Source organism: Nothoprocta perdicaria, unplaced genomic scaffold (genome assembly GCF_003342845.1).
Source record: "Nothoprocta perdicaria isolate Ctin4 unplaced genomic scaffold, notPer1 scaffold_20, whole genome shotgun sequence".
NCBI lineage: Eukaryota > Metazoa > Chordata > Aves > Tinamiformes > Tinamidae > Nothoprocta > Nothoprocta perdicaria.
The window spans coordinates 2,195,461-2,216,340 of NW_020455205.1; the positions used below are offsets into that span (position 1 = coordinate 2,195,461).

A 20,880-nucleotide genomic window follows, 5' to 3' on the forward strand; every position below is an offset into this window, starting at 1 on the left:
TGGATTTTATGAGCACCAGAAGATAAAACGCAATTACTAGACTGTTTATTTCAAGGCTTCACCCAGAATAGGCTTAGCACATTTCTGAATGTTTCCAGAAATATGTTTTATGGTGGAATATACTACAGAAAAGGCAATGTTATTAATGTGATATGACATGAAATGGTTCAGGGAGGACACAACTAGTATGTTTTATTCTCAGTTCTACAGAATCTCAGCCAAGCCTGAAACCCTTTTGCTTGTGACTGTGCATTAAGTAATCTACACTGAACTGCCTGATGATAATATTCAAAAAAAAAAAAATCTGAAAGATTATCTGAATAAAATATATTGGTGCACATTTTAAACAGCCAGAAACTTGCTATTATTTCATTGTTATAATCTTCGTTCAAGATTAATATTTAAAGTGTTTATTCTTTGACTTGTGGGCATATCTAATGTGCAGTGTTTTTGTAGACCTGTTTTGTCTTTGCTTGCGATAATGCTGTGCATACGGTACCTGAGCTTGCAAACAGCCTTTAAATAAAGGTGATGGTTGGAGAAGGGGAGGAAAAAAAAAAAAAGACAATGAGAATGACATTATGATCATTCTTTTTTAAAAAAACTAACTTTTAATTAAAAAAGTAGTAATCTTTGTGGCATGGTGATTCATAAATGCCAAATGTTTGGGGGCTTTATTTTGCCAGGCCATTTAAGAAAGCTGTATGTCACCTTAAAGCCTGCTTGCGTGTAGAGTGYTGTGAGTTATTAGAGCTGAAGTAGTTAGACTTGTGTAGAGCAAATAGTTACCCTAGAAGGCTTAGAGATTACCTCCAGACACTGTCCAACTTTTAGAAATGCTGGAGCTCACTTGAAGAATTAAGTTCATATAATTTGTTAAAGAACCACGTCCGTTGCGTCCATGATGAAGTACATTAATAAGAATGTCTTTCTCTGTGTCTTCTCAGTGAAAGAGTTCCTAGCCAAAGCCAAAGAAGATTTTTTAAGAAAATGGGAAAGCCCTCCTCAGGTATAACCCATTTAAACTTCCGGTAATCTTTTCCATTGCTTTTTTTTTTTTTTTTTTTTNTTTTTTTTTTTTTTTTTTTTTTTCCTTTGATAATGTATTAGCAGTCTGAGATGAGCAAGGCAGAAAGCCAAGATAACTTGAATGTAGTTTTTAAGAGAAGTTTCCATTTTGAATATCTGTTTTATCACTTAAGCTGAGTCATCAAAGACTTGTGTTTCTTCTCCGGTCTTGAACCCGGAGGTGGTGGAATGGTCGCACTCAACAGCAGCTTCCTGGTACCCAGGAGGTGGTGTACAATCAGCCCGAGAGGGCTCCAAATGTGTTAACGTCTTTCAGCTGGCTCTCTGTAATACTAAGCTTTGGCAAGTCTGCAATTTACCTTGTTAACAACTTCCCCTGTAGTGTTAAGAAGGAGTCTATGACGCGGGATAGGAGAGGGCGTTAAGGACCAAGTTAGAGACAAATTCTTAATTCCTTTTTGTTTAAAACTTTTTWAAAAAAGTATCAGTATTTGAAATGCTATAGTAATGAATACCTGGAAAAAAAATACTTAATGATGTGATCTATAGACAGCTCTCACTTWGTTGTCTATTGAACTAGGTTCAAGGTTTTTTGCAGACTTTAATATGCTTATTTGTGGTTATTTAGCTGTATGTTAAACCCCTGAGCTGTTTACAGCTCAAGTTCTTCTCACTGAGCATGTGTCATCTCTACTGATGAATTACAGTAATGTTGGTATCATCCAGTTAATTTTTTTTTCTGTATTCATCAGTGTAATATCAAATATCTTCTTAAAACTTCATAGGCTTGAAATTACATTAGTTTGTCTTCTGTGATAAATGCAATTTTACTCAAACCTTCTAATAAACTATTTCATTGCATCTAGTTAAAATTGTGTTTGGGTGCCAGTTTATAAATAATGTTGTTCTGTGCCTGTACATACAGAATACTGCTGGCCTAGATGATTTTGAAAGGCAAAAAACTCTTGGAACAGGATCATTCGGGAGAGTTATGTTGGTGAAACATAAATCCACAGAACAGTATTATGCTATGAAGATACTGGACAAACAGAAGGTTGGTGTCATTTGTAGTGGTTTTCTTTGATTTTTTTTTTTTCTGGTGCAGGTGTAGCTTTAGAAGCAGAATATGTGAAGTTTACAAATCTGCATCTGTAATCTGAATGAAAYGTTCCATCGCTCATTATTTTTATCCTGCCACAATGAACCTTTTCTGCTTCTAGGGGTGCTTTTTGTTTGGCCTTTGAGTTTCTTTGATTTTACAGTATGATGTATTTTATTGTTCATTGCAGAGCATTTTTAATTCATATTCTTTGTTTTTATTCAACAAATGAACTGACAGCTTCAGTGGGAGCTGGTGAGCTTAGATGATTAGGAAAAAGGCTTTATGGGTCCATGCATATGTATTTACTGCTATTTTTGATTGCTGAGAAAACCAGCCTCTGCAGAAGAGCTTGTTTCGAGGCCCCAAGAAAGCACTGTATAAGACATATTGCATACATTGCATATTGTAGGAATTGTTCTGCCACATTTCAAGTTAGATTTAAATACAGGCTCTATGTTGCGTAAAGTTTATTAGATTGAGCTGATAGCTTTCCAGTTTATTTTATACTCATTGCTATAGGATCATATTATTTGGTTAAAAAGAAAAATTCATTTTTTTCCATATTATCTGGACATGAAAAAAAARCCAGCAGATGTGTGTGTAGGGTTGTTATTCCCTCACTTGTCGGCCTTTATTTAGCATGTCAGTAACATGATGCTGCTTGGTGAGTTTCCTTATGTAATTGCTTATAGAAAGGAAAAAAATAGATAAAAAAAAGCTATGACACATACAGGTATATATATTTTATTTCTAAAAGATGTTAAACAGTTGCAGTCAGGGTTGACATATCTTGCAAATCTCTCTTGCCTGTTAGGTTTGACTTCCAGATATCAAAAACAATGACTTGTTTTGACAGCCTTGTAGGTGTTCTTCTGCATGCTTTAAAAAAAATATAAAAAAAAAAACCACACAAAAAACCTGTGTTTCCTGCCACTCTCAAAATAAGATATAAATTATTAAAGTGTTAGGGTTTAAGTGAAATTGAAGAGAGGGAAATTTAAAAAAAAAGTCCTGGCTGTGAGGAAGAGCAGTGATCAGAATTCTGGTCCTTGGTAGCTTAGCGTTGTGACCAATGTCAAGGAGAAGGTAGTATTCTTTTTTTTCCCCCTTCGTATTAAATTCCTAATTACATGTCTCATGTGGTTGTCTGACTTCTTAGCAAAGAGTCCAAAGATGGAATCATTTTTATTACACTATCATCTGCTGCAGAAGATTTGTACAGAGTGTTTTCCTTACTGATTTTTTTACTCCCTGGGGATTTCTGGAGTCACCTGCAAGCCATGCTCCATGAGTATTCCTTTTTACAACATTATTACACTTTTTAATCTTTTCTCAGTGCTATCTGTGAATTCAGGAGTCTGCTTTCAAGTAACTGAATTACACTGAAAACTTAATAAAATTAACAAAATGCCATGGTTAAAATGAAGACTGTATTTCCCTTTCCTAGGTTGTCAARCTGAAGCAAATAGAACACACGCTGAATGAAAAGAGAATATTACAAGCAGTGAACTTCCCTTTTCTTGTAAGACTGGAGTATTCTTTTAAGGTAAATCATTGTTTTGAAAGTGGTGGTTTGGGTTCTAGGGAGGTGTGCACTCAAACTTTTGTCATTAATGCATTAACTTGACAATACAATAATTTCATAGAAATTTCATAGAAATATAATTATTGGAATGTATTATATATCTCCAGCTGGTAAAGGCAGCTGTAGATTAAGATACAGGAGCTYGCACAGAAGCAGCTGAGGGGCTGCTCGTGTTCTCCTCCACTTGGCCAAAAATCGACTGGTGTTTCATAATGTTTTATATTGCCAGAAGTGGCATATACCAGAACTTTGAGAATCTTTGAGAAGAAACCAAAGCATATACTTAAACAAAAAATAGGGAAAATTTGTAATTGTTCTGTAGATATTTGAGAGAGATTTACACGAGACAAGTCTTAATGACAATCTCAGTCAGGAAAGGAAGAACTCTGAGATAAGYTTCAAGACTGTATGCACTAGGCAATCTGTAAAGATTGACTGTTTTGCTAATGAAGTGATGTGTGTGCTCCAAATTTATACAGAAACAGATTTATTAAGATTAGGTCATTCCTTTGGTCAAGTGAAGTGYGTCTGCACTATTTCAAGAATTTCTACTGTGTTACCTTCCATTTGTTAWTTGGATTTTTATTTTTTCCTCTTGTTCATTCTCCAATAAAAGCTTTTGCACTTGGGAAGTGTTTCAAAAAGATTATAGAAAGTCTAATATCTCACATGTGTTTACTTGATTCCTTAGGATAATTCTAATTTATACATGGTAATGGAGTATGTCCCTGGTGGTGAAATGTTTTCGCATCTAAGAAGAATCGGAAGGTTCAGGTAAGAGTCTTATTGATATTATTCCTTTAGAAAGGCTTTATGTTGCTAATTTGTGAGAGGAGAGAGGGTTTCATGAAAGAGAAGAAAGGAAAGATGAAAAATATTAAAGGGRTAAGTGCTTTTTATTTTGCCTTTTCTCAGCATACTAAAATAATCAAACAGTACAAAACTTGTAATTACTTTTATTACTATTAAGTTAGTTAATGCAGGCTTTCATGATCTATGCAAGATATAATCTTGGAAGTAATATTCATACTGAAACTGATCAGTTTCTAAAATAAAAATGTGAGTTTTTCTGCAAGTTTTAGGCTGTAACATACATTCATCTTAATTGAACTGTGTGATTTAAAAGAAAAATCTGAAGAAACTAGATTTAGAGAAAAGTTCTAACTACAAAATGCTTCCTCTTTACTTTTTTTGTGTTACTGAGTAAAGGAAACAGTTAGAAGATATTTTGATAGTCTGTTCCTGACAATTGTGTGGTTAACTCACTATCTTAGTATAGTGTGGGGACGCTTAATACTGTTTTACTTCTTTGCAGTGAACCACATGCACGATTTTATGCAGCTCAGATAGTGCTAACATTTGAGTACCTCCATTCATTAGACCTCATCTACAGAGATCTAAAGCCTGAAAATCTTTTAATTGATCAGCAAGGATACATCCAGGTATGAAATCCTTCATATATTTAGGGAGAGGAGCCTTGTGTGGTAGGCTACATAATTTTAAGATATATGTGTTTAAAATAAGTGATCTGTTGAATCTGCTTCTTAACTTATATTCAGGGAACATGAAAATACCCTATGACATAATTAACAATTGAAACTGTTGGGTTTAAATTCTTCTGGCTAAAATTATGTTTGGTGGAGAGATCTGCATTTGAGCAAGCTGTCAAGATTTTCCTCATGATTTATGGAGAGAAGCAGATATCTGTATGGTTCTGTCCATTTGACCTATTTTGCACATCAGCTGAAAAGTGCCTTAGGACTGGCCAGTTTGGATGCTGGCATCTACAGTAAGTACCTGATTTCAATTGAATGAATCCYATTCTTGGAGAGTCCTAATTTTGTCAGGGAACCTGGAAAAAGAGCCGAGTTGAGCAGAAAAAGGAAGTTTCCCTGTGCATGGAGCCCAAGTGTACCATGAGCAGAATCCCTCCAGACAGTAGCCACAGGTAGAGAAGCCAGGCAGCAAGAAGCACAGGTAAGTGCTGCCAGTGTGGCCCTGAGGCACACTGAGGGAAGGAAGCTTGTGGAGTAGGGTACTGGATATCTGAGCGAAGGGGCTACCTTCATGTGATGACTATTGCTATTGTTTACTTGCATAATAAGCTTAATTTAAAAAAAATTGTGGTTTTTTTGTGGAAACAAAAGTTTATGTGCAGTCTTGATAGATGCACAGAAACATAATAAAGCAAAAACTTTTCCTGATGAATTCTCTTTGAAAGCAACAACCTGCAGGTACTCAAATACAGATAGATGCATTAGCCTCATACAGTGCAACTGTCAGAAAGAATTGTAAGACATTATAATTTCAGGAAACCTCTTGTAGGCCTTATTTGCATCTGCCTCTAGTAAGTTAGATCTACAGCTCTTCAAACAATGGAAAGGAAAATTACTATTTAGACAACTTTGAGTCATCAACCCTATAACTGAAATTTAAAAAACAAAATATGTCTTTTATCCACTCATGACCTGAAAGCATGAATAGAACTGCAAATGATTCAGGATAGTTTGCAGTTGGGATAACAAAAAGGATTATTTGCAACTCRTGTGCTTTCGGTAAGTTTTGCATATAACACATTTCTTAAAAGGTTATATATTAATAATTTCACGTTGATGTTCTTGAAAATAATAGCTTCTAGATGAACATGTGTAATCATTTGATGGGAACGCATCCCAGCTTGGGAGGATACTGAAAGCAGCTGAAGTTATGATTTTTCACTTGAAATTCCTTGTCATCCACATAACAAAATACCTTTGTGGTGAAGCTGTGCATTTATGTTGCCTTTTTGGATTTTTTTGCTTTATGAAGTAATTTTGAATGAATAGTACTTGAGCAACTTGCGTGGTGAGCAGGTGATTTCATACTGAGCTCATGGAATAGTTAAAACTTAGRGTGGCTTTTCCTTGTTTTGTTGGTTTTCTGTTCCCATGATCCCACTTTCTGAATGTAGTAATTGGCAGGTCACTTTGTATGTTGTACTCCTACTGAAAAAGCAAAAGCTTGTTTTGAAGTACTCAGTAAATACTCATGTCTGTGTAGACACATCTATCTCTATTCAGTTGTCCTGATGGTTCTCGGGTTCTTTTTCTTTGCACTGATTTGCACCTGGTACTAGTTTATTTACAGTKGTGTTCAGGACTTGAGATGAGATCCACCTGTCCAAATGCAGATGTCTTCAAAGTGGTGTCTGTAATATCTTTTTACAATTTATTTTCTATATTCCCTGTATTTCCAGTGGAGAGAAACATATGACTTCAGGACATGATTCATTTTTCCTAGTATAAATAACTGAGATCAAGTGAATCAGATTCTAGCACTGTCTGCTTCTTTCCATTGAATGGAAGAGTCTGGATTATAAGCCATTTACAATATGGATTTCCAAAATGAGGGGAAATGAATTCCATCCTTGATGATAGGCTATTTGTGTCTTTTCAAATACTCTGGTTTGCAGTCTTATTCACTCTCTTAGTGCTCAATTGCCTCCGAAGTCAAAAGCAGATGGGTGCAATGCCTTATGTGCTGCATACCAGGGGTGTCTTGTGGTCCCCTCTTCCTTCTCTTCTGGAGAGAAGGGCAAGTGCAGGAAGCCTTCAAGGTGAAATGTTGCTGACAAAACCCTTCTGTCACCATCACCAGACCAGATGGTCAAGTGGAATGTTCCTAAGCTAAGATCAAGTATATAGGAGTTGTTTACACGAAAGCAGAGCACAAAGACTGGGCCTTCCATAACTGCACGTGCCCAATACCTGCCCCTATTGAGATGCTGGACAAGGTTTTGTTTCGGGATCCTGAAGGACGTTTTGAAGGCCTCTGAAGAYGATGTAGGGRACTTGATACTAACAGTGGATCTGARGATGCAAATATGTCTGGAGATCAGACTTCATTGCACAAGACACCCAGCAAATAAAGGACCAAGAACTCCCTGCCATGGGCCTGGAAACGCAGTCCTCCCGCTTCGCAGTTGGCCTTGCCTCCTTAAAGTCTGATTTTCGGTCAGCCAGTAGAACTGTGGAGGATGTCGGTAAGCAGTTTTTGACATGTGTGTGTGTGTGTAGCTGATATTACAGTATGGTAAAGACCAGCTATTTGTTTTTGTTTTTGCTTTTTTCCTAGGTTCATACTGGATTCTACATCGTCAGAGTCCTGCTCTGAATATGCTCAAAATCTCAGCTATAAGAGAGCATCTCAGAATTGCRGTGCTGCAAATGACTTCTGTTTTAGATCTTCTCACACACCCCCTCGTCTTCCTCTTAGTTCCTGTGTTTATGTAATCAAAAYGAGACAAGCAGGAAGACAGCAGCAACCACTCTGCAATGCTGTGCAGTCTTTATACAGCCAAAGCTTCTTCCCTCTTGTGTCCTGCCTTGCCAGAATCAAACAGAAAAATTCATAATAAAATTGTTTGTTGAGTGGGAAGGATTCATATTTTGTTATTTCAAACTGTAAAATAAAATTGTATTCAGAACAAAATAGCACTGTAGAAAGGAAAGAAATAGATTTTGTTAATGCAGTTGGGGCGTGCTGTAAATGGGAAGTTATCTGGAATTTCCTGCGGGATTTTTGACTCTTCCATGTGCAGTGATGTGCCATGGTGGTGGCCAAGCACTAATGATAACAGGTCCAGCAGTCAGTCTTCCCACACAAGTTGGTTAGCTGCCACTGCTGAACAGAGAAGGGCTTTTTTGCCCATACATTGATACTGCAGCTCCGGTTTGATTTCTTGTAGAGAACAAGTGTCCATGTGTTTTTCCTCCTTGAGTTTTGCAGCCATTTCTGTGCTTGCCATGTGTGCAGTGCATTTTTCTCACATGAACTGATCCTCATTCCTAACMACACAAGTACTTTGGTGTTGACTGAAACAGGTCTATGTTGTGAACCTTGTGTTACCCTTGCTGTTTAGTTACAGGCATCATTGGTGGTGTTTGTATGAAAGCTGCAGTGAAAGCTGAGTTGTGTCAAGTTTGACTTGTTTAACTGATTATGGGACAGAAGTGTGTCAGAGCCAGCAGCCCAGGCTATGGCATAGTTAGCTGTTGTTGTCATAGCTTGAACCTAGTCTCAGTATTTCACTTGTATTCTTTTGGCTTCTATATGTATTATGCAATATAGTACAGAAAAAATCCCATAGAGATGACGAGATAGTATGGAAAGTGCTGAGAAAGTTCACCAGAAAACATAAGTGGAAAGAAGGTTTTGTAATGACCAGGAGTTTGCCATTTGTGAGCACAATTACTGCTTAATTTGTCAGGAAACATTGCGTTACTCCATAACGTTTCCCTGGGAGATATGCAGATAAACAAGCTGGACTTTGGCAATGCTGTGAATAATGCTCAGAGGCAGAAGTTACTGGAAGACTTCTTTTCTGTTGTCTAATTCCCACAGTAGTTTCCATATAACCTTTATACACTTGTGCAATAAAAAATTTGCAAATTTATGAGACTCATTGGTATCTTGACCCTTTTCATCGTCCCATTTGTTTCTCCACTAAAGGAGAAGATAAATATCTTGTTCACATTCGCATTCTTCAACTTTCAACAATATAAACAGTTTGTGAAAAGTATAAGGAAAAAAATGATTAATGTAATTACAGTACATAGATGAGAYGAATAAGTCATAGTTCCCGCTGATTGTTGCATTATAAATAGTAGCTTGTATGRCTTTGGGAATATCTATTTTGCATTATTTATTTGTTTTATCATGAGAAACCTAAAAAATTTTGTCTGAATGGAAATATCAGGAAAATTGACTATGTAAAATGTAACTCACAATATGATACCATGCAATCTCCATATAAAATTCATTTCTGCATAATTTTATCTTTTAGTTTCTTTGGAAAAGTGTAATTACAATCATTTCCTTTTCTACTGATGGCAGGTCACAGACTTCGGCTTTGCAAAAAGGGTAAAAGGAAGAACTTGGACGTTATGTGGAACTCCAGAATACCTGGCACCTGAAATAATCCTCAGCAAGGTGCTCTTCTGGTTTATGTTGTTGTTCAGGCTATGTATTAGATGCAGTTAAAAATTATCCATAAATTATTAAACTCTGAGCTTTAAACATTTGCTGATGCTCTGAAAATCAAGTCTTGACTAGTGAACTGTTACTGAAGTATACACAGTAGGATTGATCCAAATATTTTCTAGTATACTAAAAACTACTGCATATCAGGGTTTTTGTACAGCAATACAGAGCTCTACATATGCTTCTCGCATGCGTAACTTCACAAGTTATAACTTGCAAGGGAAAACAGGCTSTAAAGAAGCTGTAGCTTAGGTTATTTAATTAGTGTCCTTATCACAACAGCAGGTCCGAGGGATACATTGCCTTTTGTTTTTACTACTAAGTAGGATTTATTTAATGACTTTATGCTCAGACTTTTGAAGACCGTGTCATAAATGGATCAACCACAGCTAAGTAACTGCATTTTTAAGCTCACATAAATAACTAGTTTTACTGAAAACGAAAATTCYAGTATACTGAAATATGAGTAACCAACTAGAAAGACAACATTATGCAGTATAGGAAGTACTCTTATGTGCAGTGATGTTTCTTTAAGTTTTGGGAAAAGTTTTAATATTTCTTTAATATGAAGAGAAACAGTCGTGCTCATCTCTGACACACAGTTGTTACACCTTTGTAAAGGTATCTCTGAAACTCAGCACAGGAATATGCACAAAATGTTTCAGGTTCACCAGTGAGTTATGTTTTGGGAATACAAGCTATTGACATTTGAGAGCTGCAACTTGTTTTGAGCTAGGCGGCAAGTTCTGTATTAAACAGGCATGAGTGTTTTTGCTTTCCTTGTATTTTACAGATGTTCTGGAAATCTTGCACTGTGTTAAAAATGATGCAAACAATAGTATTYTCATTTTTATTCCAGGGTTACAACAAGGCAGTGGATTGGTGGGCGTTAGGAGTGTTAATTTATGAAATGGCAGCTGGATATCCCCCGTTCTTTGCAGATCAGCCCATCCAGATTTATGAGAAGATTGTGTCTGGCAAGGTGAGTGCATTTTCAGAGTTTCTGAAAATGCAGGGTTTTTTTGTTCTCATCGTCTTTGCAGAACTTGTTTTTAATTTGGAGTTGATATAGAATTTGCTGATTGCCAGATTCTTAGCAACTTGGACAAAGTTCCTGACCTGTATGTCTCAATTACAGCCATTGTTACCGTAATAATAAAATCCATGTTTTTAAAAAAAAAAAAATGGATACTTGCTACCTTTACTGGTCTCTTTCTTCACCTTTAAAATGAAAGTTAATAGATTTACAGAAATTATGATATCATATCGTGTTAMACTTTGATGGAAGTTAGAACTATTAACAATTATTTATATGTCCCTTAACTTCCCTGGCAACTTGCYTTATTCTAACATTTCTGCAGCTTTTTAGAAGCTCTAAAGACTTTCCATAATTCAGAGTAGGCTTCTTCTGCAACAGCAAAGTCCTGTAGTTCTGAACATGTCTTATGTTCTATCCCGTTTTCACTGCAATATAAAATTGTTAAAAATATTCTGCTGATTTTTTTCCCCCTTTTTGTTCCTCATGACAACCTGTTCCTGTGCTAAAGCATGATAGTGTGGTGATTCTGTTTCTCCTGCCTTGCATTTCTTAGCGCTCACTGGATTTGTTACAGTTCTTCTATTCCTTGCTTATATTTCCATGCTGGTCAGGGTGCTTGTAGCCCTGATGGAGGGAAGTGCCTCCATCAAATGCCTCACAGGCATTTAAATGAAGTATTTTAGTGAAGAGGGGCTGTTGGTGYGTGTGCTGACAAAGCCCGTTTCGTAGGGGAGGCAGAATTGCTTCAGTTTCTTGAATGAACTAAGACATATCAGCACAAGGACCCTGTAGTGATGTGGAACAATAGATCTGCTATAGTCTAAAAGTAAAGACTCATTTTTATTTCACACCTCTCTGGCCCCATGTTGTTGCAGTAAGGGGAATGCATGTGTTTCTAGGATGTGTGCTCTCTTAAGTGAGAGCTATTTTGAAATGAAAAAAGAGTGGAGCTAAACATGGGTTAATTCGTGAGGAATTTCTTTGAAATTACACAAAATAACAAAAATGAATGTTGTGTGAGCATGATGGAATTGGAAGAAAAGGCATTAACTGCATAAGGACGCTACTGTTCAATTAGGCTGGAGTGTAAATTTACGATGCACTAACTGCGTTAGGGAAATTCCTCTTGTCAAACACCCTCTGCAAAAGGGGTAGAACGGTTTCTTTCAGGAGACTTATGAGCGCTTTACTCGCATAGTTTCTGTATGGTGAATACCCAGTTGACTGGTACCTTCCCACATCAACRGCTTCTTGGGAGGAATGTAAGAGGTGCTAAGGGATGATGTGAAGAAAAGGAGATTTTAACCGAAGTGCTAAGGTGTGGAGGGCTCCATGCTGCCTTCGTGGGGACAGGTAGTTGAATGTCAGTGGCAAAGTCCATGCTAAATGTTCAACTTCTTTTCTTTTAGACTAGCTATAAATACAGTATCTAAATAATTATAAAATCAGTGATCAATTTGAAACTATTTTTTCAACTAGAAAATAGATGTCAAAAAGCACATAACCTCTGCAGGTCAGCTAGTGTTTTTTGTTGGGAACTGTATGGCAAAACCATAYAGGATATAGTCATATTCTTCAGTCATTTAGCAAAGGTATCTTTACTGGAGGTAAGAAATAGCAGGAATATCRATTTTAAAAAGAAGCCTAAAATACATTTAAGTTTCATTTTTTGGTCATAAAGCTTTACTAGCTCATTAAATATTAAATTATTCTCTTTGCCATTGCTGTTTCTGCCCAAAAGCAGGATGYTTCATTCCAGCAAATTCAGCTGAAATTCAAGTGTTTATGAAATGAGCTGGTGCATCTTGCACAGTGAGTTGTTTGCATTCCTGCCTAATCAGYTGAGGAACCGAAGGCAGGGAGATGCCGTCTTTCTATCCGGTTTGTTTCTAACTTGGGCTTTGCTCTTGCTGAGGCGGGATGATTTAATTACCAAAATACCTGGTTGTCCATCTAACAAATGTTAATGGTGTGTGAGGTTCTTATTAATTTCCTTTTAATTCAAATTTGGAAGAAAGGTAGTTAATATATGTGGTAATGTGTGGAAAAGATTGCATGAACAGCTGACCCACATTAACCTTAGCCATTTACATACCCATGCTGTAACTAAACCAGGCTACTTACAGCTAAGCCACTTAAGGCTTAGTGAAGTAATGTTGAAAAGTGAAGTAATGCAGTGAAGTAATGTTGAAAAGAAAGCAGGACCAATATTAAATTTTTTAAAAAAAGTAAATGTAACTTTAGAAAGTTGCATTTCAGTAAGTAAGTGTACATCATATACCTTAATAACAATCTTTTCTTCTGGTGTTCCATTTGTTAAGAAAAAATAATAATAGTGCAATAATTACAAGATTTAGGTAATTTTACATTTCAGTTTACTGCCTTGATCAGGGAGAAAGAAGCAATTCATTTTCAGGAAAATGCAAGAAGCAGCAAAATATGAGCGGTAACAGAAAAGAGAAAGACTAAGGGAAGAAGTGGTAAATATAGTATTAGGCTATAAATAGATAAGTTTCACTTAAGCTTATATCAGATAAGATCATTAAGCTAGTTCCCAGCTAAGCCTGTCTAGTTTGTTCACTCCTTAATGACTCTGTCAGACAAGTATGTTTTGGAAGTGTCTTCTAAAGATTTCTCTTCTAAAGAAAAGAAATTACATCTAATCTACTCTGCATTTTTGCTATTGGCAATCTAAATTTTTTGAACTAATCTGGAGAGGGAGGGTTGTAGAAACAGCATTGCGCTCTGTTTCTGGAAGTACTTCATTCACTTCTCAGCTAGCAGTTTATTTCCTTTATAACATTAAGTCAGTCAAACACTGACTTACGCACTTAGTTCTCTGCTTAACTGTGTTAATATTTTCTTACCACTCAGCTGTCTAGGCATTCATTTAACACTGTTTTTCATGTACTGTTTCCACTATTACGGAGGCATATGTAACCTTGACAGATAAATTTTAGTGTCCTTGGTAATCAGACCTCTAGATTCCACATTATATTTTTATTTCAGATAATTCTGTGTTCTGTATTTATTTCACAACTAGCCAGCTAAATATAGCAAGTGTCAAATATTGAGAACTATGGGCATGACAAAGAAAAAATTTTGGCTGMTTTCTTTTCCTTTCTCCACACTTCAGTTTCAAAGTCTTCTAGTATATCCTGTGAATGATCTTTGAGTATTTCTTAGCCAGGTTGGAATGAATTTTGTTGGCAAGGAAAACTTGTTCACATGCTGTGTTAAACCAGTGTTGTGGTACTTGACTAAATCCACCAATCTAAAAACTTAGATATCAGGAACAGATTACAGGATAACATAAAGTCCCAAATTGGATTTTTGTGTATGACTGCAGAATGTAGAATTACTTCAGTGTATGTGTGTACACACTGTACTCTGTGTGTTTGTGTACAAATATATGTATATAAATACATATATATGCATGCGCATATATATATATAAAAAAGAATTGATCCTAGAAGCTATCAAGCTGAGAATGACTTGACATGTGTTGCTGAAACACAAAATAGACAAAGTTAAATACATCTTTTGTGTCATGCTTGCATTACAGTAATATTTTCCTTCTGCTCAGTTAGATGTAAAAATCCCAGTTAAGGAATTGGAAGATGGACAAGGTGATGCCATTAATTACAGGCTCTGTGGAGCAGAAATGGCCATGCAATTATAATTGTCTCATTTCCCACATTCTAGCTTGATGTGTATTCAGAAGAACAGAAAATGGCCCCAAAGCTTCCTTTTGTATAAACATTGTTTCATCACACAGAAGAATCAAATTTATATATTATTTTTAATATGATGGATATATATATTTTCAGGTACGGTTTCCATCACACTTCAGTTCAGACCTAAAGGATCTTCTAAGAAATTTACTCCAGGTAGATTTGACCAAACGATATGGAAATCTCAAGAATGGTGTAAATGACATAAAGAACCACAAGTGGTTTGCAACTACAGATTGGATTGCCATTTATCAGAGAAAGGTAAGACACCTTCTTATCAAAACTATCAGAGATTTTTGGAGAGGAAGTGAAATTTATTTTTCTAATTACTTTGCTTATTTTTCTGTCCTAAATCTATCAGATTAATTGAACTAAGAATAGGTGAAAGTAGTTTAAATTTAAGACTCGGAGGAGTATGTATTGAGAGACTTAAAATACCAACAACAGACAAACTTATCCCTTGGCGTCTGTGTGCCTCCTGCTCTGGTAACATGATGTACTTTGCTCTGTTTCCTGACTCTCCCAGGATGAGCTGACTCTTGCTTCCCTTGCTAAGCCCCACTAGAGCAGGATCTATAAAAACTCCTGCACAGCCCAGAGGAAACTGTATCCTTTCCAGCTAGAGTCAGACTGCTTTGGCATGGAGATTTTCAAGCCAAAGCTGGAGCTGCTCTTTCCGAGTTGACTGGAGCGCCTCTTTTTCATCCGAGGCATGTGCCCTCGTTCCTCCTCTCGGAGGCTTCTTATCTGGGACTGGGCAGGGYTCTCATGTAGAGATTTCTGTCCACTGAGGACTTCTATTCTCACACTACACTTTAGGTGTAGCTCCATAAGCTGTGGAAACACAGCACTAAGAGCCCTGCTGATCACTCTCTTAGAAGGATTTTTTAGACCTGCTTGACCGGCATCAATTGTAGTGTGTGTGTGTGTGTGTGTGGTTTTTAAAGAAGGGTCAGTGCCAAGTGTCTCTCTTGAACGGAGCCCTGCCTAGGAATGAAGGCAGGAGGGAGGTTCCGATGAAGGCAGGTTCTCAGAGCATGAGCAGCCACTAAGAAATCGGAGACACACGTTCCCCCCTGGCAGGGCGAGGAGCTGGGAGAGGAGGCTGAGGGGAGGAGCGCAGGCTGATGACACCTCTGGCTAGATCTGCCTTCCAGCAGCTCTCCAGCCTGCTGTYCTTCTGATGGAGAGCCACAGCTAAATAACTGCGGAATAGTGAGCTGTCAGACACAGATACCCAGGAAATTATTTGTTCTCTTAAGTGCAACCTCTGAACATTGTTTTTAAATAGACAGCTAATAGCTTCAGTGCTATCCCAGATAATTCAGCTAGAGAAATATTTTTTTAACCTAGATATTGGTAAGGATGTTGGCGAAGTGGTGATGCTTCAAGGAACTGGTGCACACTGAAATCCCAGCAGACTTGGCTACGGAGGCATGAACTTGCTGCTGCCATGGGAGTGTTTTAAAGGCCAAACCTAAATACTAACAGTAGTTTCTAAAAAGAAACCACTTGCTTGGCTACACAAATTGACAGTGCAGTTGTTGCACCATTCACTAATGTATTAATTACTAGGAGACGGGATACTATTAACMCATCTTGTATCCTTTATATTAAGTACRGATGTTTTAAGAAAAGATTCCCCATTGCAGAAGTGTAATTATCTTTTCTTAATGCCTATTTACAGAATATTTTTCTCTGCAATGTGTTTTATTCCCTGGTATGCCATTTTGTGACACCCTGGCCCCATAACATTAAATCTTATGTTTCAGTTCTGCATTCTACAGCGGCACACTAGCAGTGCTAAGAATTAGTTTTATAGAAACAAGTAGTAGTCTGAAATGTAAACCAGTAGTACAGTCAGAATAGCTGTTACTAGTGGGATTGTGAGACCTAATGCTGACTTTTTTTGAAACAATTAAAATGAACCAATACCATTTTACAAGGGATCTAAAACAGTGTCTTTTAACAATTGTTTAAATTATAATAGACATCAATAAACCTATGTTTTATACCCTCTCTTACTATGGCATTTTCTTACTCTTGAATAAATCCAGTTTATAAAGTAAAAGCGGTTCCTTGACAAGTAATGTAAATAATATTGTTATGATAGTCATATTTTGTATAAGTGTATATATGTAAATCCTTAATATAAATACCGTAATTCAGATAAATTAGATAATTATTTTCTTTGTATTTGCATAGCTGTTTATTAAAATATGGCTTGATAATATGGTTGTACTKAAGGCTAGGCAGATATTTTCCTTGGAAACCAGTATTACCCCCTATAGTCACTTTTGAGGTATTATTTTAGGGAAGATGTGTGGGATTTTTTTGTTTTGTTCTGTTTTTTTTCCCCCTACATCTCACAAACTTTTTCCTACCTGAGTTATGTCATTTGAACTGGTTTTAAAATCTGGGCTCTGAATAAGCTATTTCGTGTGCTCTGAGCTCTGTTGTATGTTCTACATACTTGATGACTCTTGTGACATCATTTCTGTTCCCTGCAGGTCCCACTTCACAACTTGTGAGCTAAGAGACGGGGATGTTTTCAGTGTTGTTTGGTTTTTACTTTTGGGGTTTTGCTTGTTTTCAGTCTGACAGGATTCTTATCATCCAGTGAGAGAAGGAGATTAAATCATGTGTATTAGTCCTTTTTAACTTAYATTCCCACACCTTCTAGATTCGCTTAAAATATGTGCCAAAAATGTAAGGCAGTTCACTTTACTATCAAAATTAAGCTTTCTTGACAAGATTTGAGATGTGTTTTGCCATGTGTATTTTCTTGCGAAATCTGACAGCTGATAACATTTTATGTGCTTTTTCTTCCAAATACAGGTAGAAGCTCCGTTCATACCAAAGTGCAGAGGCCCTGGAGATACCAGCAACTTTGATGACTATGAAGAAGAAGATATTCGTGTGTCGCTAACAGAAAAATGTGCAAAAGAATTTGCTGATTTTTAGTAGGAGTAAGAGGACAAGATGACATCAGGGCTCACACTGGGATCTTTGCACTCTGTTAACAGATGAGGTGGAGCTGAGACCGACATATGTCAAAGCAGTTACCTAGTTACTTCATTCCACAAAGCTGACTGAGGTCGTTATTGCCATCTTCCATGTGTGCGGTTTGCACCAACCCTTCTAACTAGGCACAATTAAGCAAGCACTGTTTGTGCAGTAACACAGAATACTAGACCACTTTCCTACTTAACTTTGGTTTCTGTCGTTCCTTTGTTTCTGTGTATTGTTCATTTTCCCCCTTTAAAATGAAGTAGTTTTTTACCCAAGAATGCTCCATTTTATTTTGAATAATGTATTATTTGTGTGAGTGAAATGGAAGGTGTTGCGGCTAGTGTGATTTAGACTGAAGTGAAAGATAAATGTTGCTTCTAGTCTGTGCCAGCCAATAATTCTTGTTCGTCTTGTGTCTGAGGCTACAATTTATAAYACGTTTTTTTTAGTACCTCAGACTTAAACCTAGCCAACATTTTTAGCATTTTTGAAGGTAGTATTTATCGCCATATAAATGTCTGCTAAATTAATTTAAAAACATTTCTTCCTGGAGACTGACCAAATTCAGTAGAATCAATTGGATGGCTTAAGTAGGGGACAGTAGCTAGACCCCGTGCCTTGGTTTTCTACATCCCTGCAGTTTTTGTCACTGCCTCCTTCCTTTGTATTCCTCACCTCGGCAGTAGGTAAATGACCGTCGCCAGGCTGTACCATGGAAAGCTTGCAGGCTTGTGACAGGGAGTAATCCACCTGGTCTGGATTTTGGACCATATTTAACCAACTCAACTTACCAGCATTTCAGTTGGCAGGTATTAAATGGCTTTTTTTTTTAACAACAAGAACCCTAAATTCTTAAAGGAAGTCTTGGTCAGTATTGTAGAGAATTAGTCATTTTGATTCCCTTTTTCTTTTCTTTTTTCTTTTTTTTTCATTTTTATGCCAATATTAGGGCTCCTGAAGTATTTGTTGTTTTAAGCCTTTTTTTTTTTTGATTTTAAAAAAGGCATCTGTTTCAAAAAAAACAAAAAGCAAAATGTGCTCTGCCATTAGCTGTGAAAAAACAAAAGGTTTAGCAAATGCAAACTCATGTTATGGATGCATTGCTGGATCAACACGGTTATTTTTTGTTAGCTGTTAAGAATAAAAGAGGTTATTGCCAAGTTTTTATTCTGGTATACTATATTAGTAAACCGAGGATGGAGTACTGCTACAATCATTTTCTGCTTAATTACAGCACTTCATTCACAGGGAAAAGAGACAAAGTTTAAAAGCTGCCACAGCTGGGTTTATTTTAGTTGCATTGTGTCTTCATTTCTAACCTACTTTCTTTCAATCAAACAGAATGTATGGTCACACAGATATAAGTATTTGGGCTTAATTATGTTTTGTATACTCTCACCAACTGACTTAAAAAGTACTGCTACCATGTGCTAGCTTTGGGCACTTTTACACATTTATTTCAATGTTAATAATCAGTGGCTCAGCACTTTTTTCGGGGTTGCTTTTAAACTTATTCATAGTAGTTTTATTTGTACACTTGATTCTGACTATTTCAGTGACCTGTCTTAAACTGGCACATCTGAACAGTTTAAACTAGACTCATTTTACGATCAATTTACCTGCATACAAGGATGAATTGTTTTTAATAAAACTGAGCTATACGTAGCCACTGTTATTGTTTGAATGTCAGTGAAAATAAGCCACTGGCAATACTTCCTTTTAATCTGTATGGCACTCCTTTAAGAAAGACCTTTGTAGACGTTTTACGAAACAGTATGAAATGTAACATCCATCATTCTGTATGTTTAGGTTGTTGAGCATTTTTGCACAACGTCATTAGGAGGCTGACACTGAATGCAGTCTTTGTCCACCCATATTTACATATGTGCAAGAAAAGTATAAGATACTTTGCTGTAGCAAATTTTATGTAACAAAGATATATCGTCACATTAATAAATTTAAAGAAATCCTTTGTATGAAAATGTTAAAATCTTTTGTATTTCATTTAGACCAAGGACATGCTGTTGTATGCTAGCTGTATGCGATAAATTCTACAGTAACTTTGTTGTCGTTTATGAACTTTAAAAGATTTTAATAAATGCTGGAGATCACAATTTGATTCTGTTATGATTTTAATTTTCAATCATTACCTTTAGAATAGGGTTCAGAGATATTCTGTTTTGTAAAATACTGTAATCATTCAAGATGCGTGTACAATAAGACAAAAGTCTAGGAAATTGGTTCTGACCTGGCTGTCTGATACCCAGATTGAATTCTTCTTGGGCACAGAAAAAAAAAAAAAAGCCATCTTAATTCCATGATATTATGCTATTTTTTAATATTATAAAAAGTTACAGTAAAATACTTTTCCAATATGGCATAATAGACTTCAGTATGGAGATGAGAATCTATTATGGACAAGGAGGGGAAGTGTGCAGTTTCCAAGGCATTAGCGAGTATATTTGAYAATGTATTATTCAATCCTCTCATTTAAACACAGTCATAAAAATATAACTACAGAATATTATGTTACCTGTATTTCATTTCAAAAATCCTTTTCACAGTATGGGAAATTGTATATCTATGACAGTAGAGGCTTGTTAATTTTACACATTTGAGGAATTCAGTGTTGAACTATATGGTATATTTTAATTGTACTCTAGTTGTATGTAACTTTTGTTTCCAACATAAAGGATTGTATCTCATTAAGTAAATTGCTTTTTTATTATCTTGTCAGTTGCATTAAAACCCTTATTTTTAAATCCTTTAAAGTATTTTACTAATTTTTGCAAATATTAGATGTTTTTAAGTGCTGCAATAGTGTGCAATATAGTAAACATTTATATACGGAAGTGCAAATTAAATTATGTACAACACTGCATGAAATATTGTGCTGCTTCTTTGTGAACCAAGATGATGTTGTATGATAATTCGTTGCATTGCACCATACGCTGCAAACAGAGTTTAAGGCAAGGTGAAGAGGTTATGGAATATACCCTGCACGTAGTAGCTGGGCCCTTTGAGCGTCACACCAAGTAGGGTGTTTGGAGAACGTGGTGTGAATTAAAGGCACCACGAGAAGTCCATGAGCTGGACTGAGGCAAGAGAGAGACSATTATCTGCAATATCATTTGTCTTCATATTTTTACCTTCAGACTTGCTGCTCTTTATTAAAGATAATTGCCTGTTTTTAAACTGTCTGCAGATGGCTGCTGTAYAAACTCTGTGTTGTGTCTCGTTGTGCTGTGAAACAACTGATAGAAGTAAAGACTGTTGATGGCCTTGGCACTGTCTGTCTGGAGGCTTTTTCTGCAAGTGCCGCTGTTTGGAGGGGCTCCGATAGCCGCCCTCTGTAACG

At 36.5% G+C, this 20,880-nt stretch overlaps 1 protein-coding gene and 1 long non-coding RNA gene across 3 annotated transcripts in view; both read left to right on the forward strand.

Moving 5' to 3' along the window:
• PRKACB (protein kinase cAMP-activated catalytic subunit beta) overlaps window positions 1-19,825 on the forward strand; it is a 33,937-nt gene extending 14,112 nt beyond the window's left edge. For both annotated transcript variants that reach the window (XM_026038036.1, XM_026038037.1), the window contains exons 2-10: window positions 948-1,009; window positions 1,955-2,083; window positions 3,579-3,677; window positions 4,408-4,490; window positions 5,032-5,158; window positions 9,591-9,686; window positions 10,597-10,719; window positions 14,607-14,771; window positions 17,349-19,825. In XM_026038036.1, coding sequence (XP_025893821.1) covers window positions 948-1,009; window positions 1,955-2,083; window positions 3,579-3,677; window positions 4,408-4,490; window positions 5,032-5,158; window positions 9,591-9,686; window positions 10,597-10,719; window positions 14,607-14,771; window positions 17,349-17,474 — 1,010 coding nt within the window. In that variant the 3' untranslated portion in view covers window positions 17,475-19,825. The remainder of the gene's footprint in view (window positions 1-947; window positions 1,010-1,954; window positions 2,084-3,578; window positions 3,678-4,407; window positions 4,491-5,031; window positions 5,159-9,590; window positions 9,687-10,596; window positions 10,720-14,606; window positions 14,772-17,348) is intronic.
• LOC112946239 lies at window positions 7,344-7,965 on the forward strand. Its single transcript, XR_003249187.1, has 2 exons — window positions 7,344-7,737; window positions 7,830-7,965. It is a non-coding gene; the product is annotated as an uncharacterized LOC112946239 (long non-coding RNA).
• Window positions 19,826-20,880: the final 1,055 nt, after the last annotated feature.